Consider the following 7500-nt stretch of genomic DNA (forward strand, 5'->3'; position numbering starts at 1 on the left):
CTGCTTGTTCCAGAACCTTCTCTAGCCGAGCAGATGTCCTTGGTAAAATGCTGTCTCCTCTTTACCAATTGCCTCATCTTGGAAACAAACCATTGCACCAGCTGAACGTTGGAAGTTACCTGGATGTGGTGTTAAGCGTCCAGCTTCAGTGAGGATGGATATCTTCTTCCCTTATCGGTTCTCCTCAGTGTGCTGCCTCACTGTTGCACACTGTTGCCTGCCACAGAGATGAACGTCTCCCCTGGACTCTGTTGAAGGATTCCACCTCCAGAAAGGCGTTTTGTCTCAGGCGCTGGTCGAAGAGTTAAAGTCTTAAGGGTTGATGCATCCATGGGTCATCACCAGCAGAGCTAACTTCCACGGTCACTTGGACCACCACCACCACCTCAACAAAAGACCAAATATGTTGCCTTTTTCCACGTTGCTAGTTTGACCATTAAAAAAGGTTAAAAAACAGACCTTACCAGACTTAAAGGTTAAGAACATTGTGTGAAACACCCACAACACAGATTTATTGGCCTACCCCTACACAGATAAAAAGCACTGGCCTGGGCTCAAATTATCCAGCCTCAGTGCCAGCACAAGCCAGCCGCAGCTCCAGGAAATGATCAGCAGCAGTAGGCTGAGGAGCAAAGCCACAGAAAGCCTTTTGCTGGGAGAGGAGAGAGAGCAATGGGGACACCAAAGGGAGAGCACCGAACGTCACTAGCGCTGATGCGAAAGCTTCTGGAGAACGAAGCACAATGAGGTGACGGATCCAAAATTAATTGGAAATTTGGAAGCTCGGAGATACAGGTTTCGGTTAGATTCAGTGACATTTCGGGAACTCAAGGGTTCTGGTCTTGCTCCGTCATCTGAGCCTGGGGGTGGGTAGATGGATGTCAAGTGGACAGTGGGGACAGCTAAGGCATTAGCTTCTCTCAGAGAAAACCTTGAAATGCACCAAATTAAGAGTTTGGTTCTAAAATGCTATATCCACCATTTTAATGAATTTTCATGAATATTTTGTTTTCAAAGTAATTTTAGTAGAACTGTAATTGGGTATTGTTATTTGATTTATCTTTACTCAATCAATACAACACAACTGCAATTTGATTGCTATTACCTGAAATACACAATTAAGTAGCCTGACTTTTTAGTGTTTTTAAATAGATATAGCATTTTGGAACCAAACTCTTCAAATATTCCTGACCACAAGAACAAGAACTCTGTAGAATCCTCCCTCTATCGGTTCTCTTGCAGGATTCTCATTTTCCTGTTCTCTGGATGAAGGCCTGAAATAGGACTCACCTCTGTGGTCTGGGATGCATTGACATTGTGATCTTCATTTAACTGTGCCAGAGGGGAACTCAGGAGCTACAGAGGAATCGGTCTGCTCTCAGCAGCCTGCACAGAGCTTTTACATATCATGGGGAATTGACCCCTACTCTCCTCTCTTAAGGCAGCACTCTCTTTTCATCTGTGTGTTTAAGTGTGTGTGTGTGTGTGTGTGTGTGTGTGTGTGTGTGTGTGCCCTATTCTTTCATGCATTTTGGCATGTTGGCTGTGTTGGCTTCCATGGCTCCATATGAAAAATTCTTGTGTGTGTGTGTGTGTGTGTGTGTGTGTGTGTGTGAGTGGGTGCCTTTTGTATGCTAAAATATTAATGGTATAGTGAAGCAATAATGCAAAGTCCTGAAAATAAATCCTCCACCTGATGTTTTAGCGTGTGTGTGTGTGTCCAGGATTGTAAAAAAGCTGCTTGTGTGTGTATTTTGTGACTTTTGTGTGTGTGTGTGTGTGTGTGTGTGTGTGTGTGTGTGTGTGCCTGTGTTGGAGTGACTGAACTAGTTTTCATGGAGCTGTTCTAAGTGGGACAGCAAGAAACAAACTCATCTTTCATCTGAAAAACAGTCATGGAGGCCAATACCCAAAGGATACACACACACACACACACACACACACACACACACACACACACACACACACACAGACAAGCAGCTTTTTTACAATCCTGGACACACACACACACACCAACACAAACATGTATACATATGTATCTCTGTGCATATCAGACATGCATTTAATGTTTCACAGAGGGAGATTGATTCTAGTAAGTTATAGTGTTAAAAGGAGACACGGTATGTATTCACAAGTAGTGCATTATGTGTGTTTGTATGTGTGTGTTGAATCTCCCAGTGAACACCTGCATTAATGATTTAAGGGGAGAGGGGAGTTCCGCTCTGTATCACTCGCTTCTCTCTCTTCCTGCCCTCTCTCTTATCTTCACTCACTCACTTCTCTCTCTCTTCCTGCCCTCTCTCTTATCTTCACTCACAGAGAGAGGGGGGGGGGGGTGAAACCTTACCCTTTATATCAATCAGTCCTCCTGCATTCTTTCATCTTTCCTTTCTACAGCATTGATATCAAGTATATATTGCATTTCCGCAGTCAGATAAATGTGAAATATTTTTCTAATGCATTGCATTTGGATGTGTTAGATATGTGTGTGTGAGAGAGAGAGAGGGAGGGAGAGAGGGAGAGAGAGAGAGAGAGAGTGATGAAAGTGCCTGTGTGCATGGTCCTGTCCATTTTCCATAAGTACATGTGATGAGTTGAAATGCCTGGGAGTATCTGCTCTTCTGAGTGTTTGGGTGGTAATCGATACTAAAGGAATGAGTGTCTGTGTGTGTGTATGTGTGTGTGTGTGTCTTGGTATGTGTGTGTGTGTCTTGGTGTGTGTGTCTGTGTGTGTATGAGAGAGAGATGGGCATACGCAGTGAGAAAATGAGAGTGTGCAAAAGAGAAATTTGTAGAGAGAGAGTGTAAACTCATAACTCCATCTGCAAATGGGACACTGTGGAGACCTTCGTGAGAATGCAACTGGCCAAGACTCTTGTACTGAGAGTTTGTGTGTGTGTGTGTGTGTGTGTGTGTGTATGTGTGTGTGTGTATGTATGTGTGTGTACTATTGTGTGTGTGTGTGTGTGTGTGTGTGTGTGTGTGTGTGTGTGTGTGTGTGCGCGTTGCCTGCTCAATCTTAATTAAGCTAGCAGGTAATTAAGATCCAACATGAAGCGTTGCAGAAAGAAGAGCAGTCATGACTGAGGCTGTGTGGAGGCAATTACAGTGGAGAAAAAGAGAGAGATTGGGAAGCGAGTGAGAGCAGGGATTTAGGGATTGGAGAGAGGAGGGGAAAGAAGAGAAGAGGAGAAGAACTACGGCTCTCTGCATCCCCCCTCCCTCCACAAACCTCCCTCTCTCCATTTCTCCCTTTCTCTCTCTCTCCTTTTCTTTCTCTCTCTCTCTCTCTCCCTCTCTCTCTCTCTCTCTCTCTCTGCGCATCCCTCCATAAGAGTGAAAGAAGATTGGTTCCAGATTCTCAGGCTTGACAGTGTGTGGTGGGGGTCGTTCTCAGTTTTACTGCATGGTGCAGCTGATCAGCCTCTGGCCAGCTGTCACGTGCGGGTACTCTGGACCCACGCATGGACTCGGGCCCGTTTATATCTGGAGCCGATTTCAACTGTGTTTTTTTGAAAGGGATTGGAGACTTGACCAGTAGCTCCATCCTAAATGATGCTGTTTTGCTACATTCACCCCACTCTTGTGATCTATCAGACAAGGGTAATTGGTAATCAATCGATGGGTAATTAAATTGTACTAGTGCTAATTTGTTGTGTTATTAGCTAAGTGGTTGCTAATGCTGTGTTAATTGGTTACTATTTGTATTGACAGAGAGCCATTAGATTGATGTGATTTGTTGGAAATGGACACTGATGTGGACTCACCTCTCTGTTCCTAACAGGATCACGACCACTGCCGCCTGTATGATGGACCTGCGCCGATATCCCCTAGATGAACAGAACTGCACCTTAGAGATCGAGAGCTGTGAGTTGTCCCAGTCACACTTTGATGACATCACACAGGAGGATTGGGGATACTGGATGGGTGTTGAAGATTGTGAAGTTGTGACACGTGGCGAATGAGACGTGATTGCATTAATAAGGGGTTAATTGGGGGTTAATTGAAGGTTAATTGAGCGTTCTAACGAGGCTTGGCGCGGAGGGGGTTCGTGCAAGGTCACCTACATCGTGGTAACCATAGCGATATGATTGGTGGGGCGTCTCTAATGCTTTTTTGGGCTGTTGATCTGGAAAATCCTAAATCCTAGTCCCCCCTTCCCTCTTTCTCTCTCTCTCTCTCTCTCTCTCTCTCTCCCACTCTCTCTCTGTCTCTCTCTCTCATACACATACACAAAATATGAATCAATATTCACATCACATTAGTCTATGCAGCCACACAGCGTGGTTGTTGTTTAAGCTGAACATTTGCTTTCTCTCTACTTTCTTCATTGTGTCAATTCGCTGACTGTGTCTGTGTGTGTGTGTATGTGTATTTGAGTAAAAGAGAGAGAGAGAGAGAGAGAGAGATTTTGTGTGCGCAACGATAAATGTGCTACGCGAGCACCGCAAACCTGCGCGTTAGCCATTGGTGTGTGCTAGCGTTGGAGGGATGGAGGTTGGAGGTTAGCGCAAGGTCCCAAGGGCCTCACTCTCACCTCAGCAAAGCAAGAGGCGGTGCAGATTAGAAAGACAAACTTCAGCACTTTCCCAGCAGTCTAATGCAGCGCTGGCCTTAGCAAGGCGATGCCTTGCCTTCATCATGCATTCCTCGCACATACACACTCTGCTCAGGGTGGCCAGTCTTGGAGCGCTCTCTCTCCTAAGAACACTCACCCCAGGTACACCCTCCGAAAACTCCTCTTACTCCCTGTCCTCTCAGAACAGCCCTTTTGGATACCAATTATAGCCAGTGATTCGGCACAAAAATATATATTATTCCCCCAGTATGGCTCCTCAAATTCTGGTGCATGAATCATTTTATTTGTATTTTTATTTTTTTATCAAGTAGAGGAACCCAGGACGAGAGAATAGAAAAGTTTTGGAGAGAGAAGCTCAGTTGAATCAGGAAAAAAGGAGGATAGTTGCTCAGTACTTTTGTCACAGACTGAGAAAGGTGAGCTAAGCAGCAGGGTGTCACTGTTTCTGATTGAGATGTCATCACTGTTCAGGTCATACTGTAGGTTTTTCTTCCTCGTGCTTGTCTGGTTTGTGTGAGTAGACTATCTAAAGAGTCTGGTCCACATAGGTCTGATGCATTTCCTAAAATGAGCATCTCGGCATTTTTTTTTGCCTATGTGACTTTTTTTTTAGCTAAATTGAAACTGGTGGGGAGGGACCCCTCTCATGTACCTCTGATGAGGACCTTCCTCGGGTTCCCCTTGCCAAAGAACACGCTCGAGCAGCGCAGATGCCGCTGACCCGTAGGTGGAACCTCTTTGTGTTCCGATAAAAAAAAAGAGAGAGCGGCTCTCCCTCGTCTTTTGTGTACACCATCTGTTTTGGCTAATTAGCGTAGCTCTTTAACCAGGAGGTAGAAGTAATGAGTGAAATCAGCTGCTTCTCTGTGTGCAGGTGAGGCTAAAGCAGCCGTGGCCTCCTCTTCGGGGACCCTAATCGTCTCACGTTCACTTAGACTTTCGGCTGATGTTCAGACTTTAGGGCTTATCTGATCTGGTATGGTTCAAATTACAGGAAAGCAAGTTGTTCCATACATGCAGTTCTTTTATAAAAACAGCAGTGCCGTAAAGGTCAATGCGCCCTTACAGTGGACACTCACACCATATGTATTGCCTGTACATCAGTTTTCATTTCATTTCATTTTTTCATTTCAGCCATCATTTGGGTGAGTTGTGTTGCATTATCTCCTTCATTTCTACAATCACTATTCATTGCTATTTCACTTCCACCTTGTAATCCATCTTAAAAAATCTGGATTTCTCAAAACCCTCAGTAACTACTGCATCATCATCTTTCTCTCATTTTTACTTCTTCTGAGTTAACAGAGATTCTGTAAATTCCTACATTAAGGAAGTGATGACAATTATCCAGCCCTAGTCTAAATCTGGCAGAATGTTAGGTCAAACATGACATGTTAACGCCGACTAACATGAGAAATGAACATGCACCCAGCTCTTGTTCACTACGCACGAATGCTCCGTACTTGCTCATTCTGGTGTGTTTGTCCTGTTTTTGTCTGCTTTTACCATATATTTTCTACTGCCATACGCAGACATGTGTTTTCTATGAGTAACTATCAGAATGGGTCAGTAAAAGTATTTTTTTCCCCTTAAAACACGTCCCATTTTCTACAAAAGCCATTTCAAGTGTTAGTCTCTAGCACCGTCCTCTAAGGAATAAGTGACAAAACAACTTCACGGCTTGCGTGTGTTGGTGTTAACATGGCGTTTGAAGTAACTGTAGGGTTTTTTTTTTATTTCCAGAACAACTGTGCTAGGAAGCAAGCTCTTGTTTTCCCAAGTTTCATAGCATAAAAAGTCTCCTAGATTTCATGTGCTGTGCCTGAGAAGCCTCCAGATTTTTGGCACGGGTCACGTTAGGAGCACTCTCTTGGCGCATCCTCAATTTCAATCAAATCTTCACACTTTTGCCAGCATTTCCATCTGTTCCTGCTCGTGCTGTGAGCTTAGCATGCCATGTTAGCAGGTTTGTAGCATTAGGTAGGAGACCTATCCATGGCTTAGGTGTGCAGATACCTCAGCTTGTCAAGCATGTGGTCCTGACATGTAAGTCCAGTGGAGCAGGATTACAGTTTGTAGTTAGCATTGGTGTAGTATCCCCTAGCATTAAGCTGGCCTTCTCGCTCTCCCTCTCTCTCTCTCTCTTGATATCTTTGTCTATCTCTGTCACCCCATCTTTCTCATCCAACAACTATGTTTCTCTCTCTCTTTCTCTCTCTCTCTCTGTCTCTCTCCCACTCTGCTGGAGTGACAGACAGTGTTAGTAATTGGGTACTCGCTCTGCTGAACACACATCTGTAGTTATCAGATGTTCCTGTCGTGTCAGCGAGCAAAACACACATCACCAGACTGGGGTCACGCACACACACACACACACACACAACACACACACACACACACACATACAGTACACATACACACACTCACACACACAAGGCTGACCAAACCGCAAAATGCACACCACTTCCTACCTCAATGAGATCACATATGTGGAAAGGTCTTTGCAACATGTGATCTCCATCACTGCAGTAAAGCAATGGTAGCGAACCTGCACAATGATTTAATTGAATTGTGAACAGTGTTGTGATTGGCCGTTTGGTTGCACTGTGTTGTGTAACAACTGGACGTTTCCCATGCTGCGTTGTCATTTGACCCCCCCCCTAAACATTTTTCAGCACTCGGGTTGGCCACTTGCCTCCGCTTGCCCTCTGTCCACAGAGGACGTTGGGCTGATATTTTCTCATGGTTGGGAAGGGCTGGGAGCGTATTTGCTAATAAAGTGCTAATAGTGGGAGCCACTGAAGAGGCCGGTAGATAAGCAGTCTGTCCGTGGGGACGGAGAGAGACAGTCAGCCTGGTTAATTACTGCGAGACCTGCTCCAACTCTCACGGCCCTCTCTGCCCCTAACAATCACAGAAAA

The 7500-nt window shown here is 44.9% G+C and overlaps 1 protein-coding gene across 2 annotated transcripts in view; it reads left to right on the forward strand.

The window, feature by feature from the left end:
• gabrb1 (gamma-aminobutyric acid type A receptor subunit beta1) overlaps nt 1-7500 on the forward strand; it is a 37763-nt gene that overhangs the window by 25321 nt on the left and 4942 nt on the right. For both annotated transcript variants that reach the window (XM_076299907.1, XM_076299908.1), the window contains exon 5: nt 3785-3867. In XM_076299907.1, the coding sequence (XP_076156022.1) occupies nt 3785-3867 (83 nt within the window). The remainder of the gene's footprint in view (nt 1-3784; nt 3868-7500) is intronic.

Source organism: Alosa pseudoharengus, unplaced genomic scaffold (assembly GCF_046254945.1).
Source record: "Alosa pseudoharengus isolate Yale_2024_CS ecotype anadromous, Long Island Sound unplaced genomic scaffold, YU_APseudo_1.1 YU_APseudo_1.1_scf_22, whole genome shotgun sequence".
In the NCBI taxonomy this organism is placed as follows: domain Eukaryota; kingdom Metazoa; phylum Chordata; class Actinopteri; order Clupeiformes; family Clupeidae; genus Alosa; species Alosa pseudoharengus.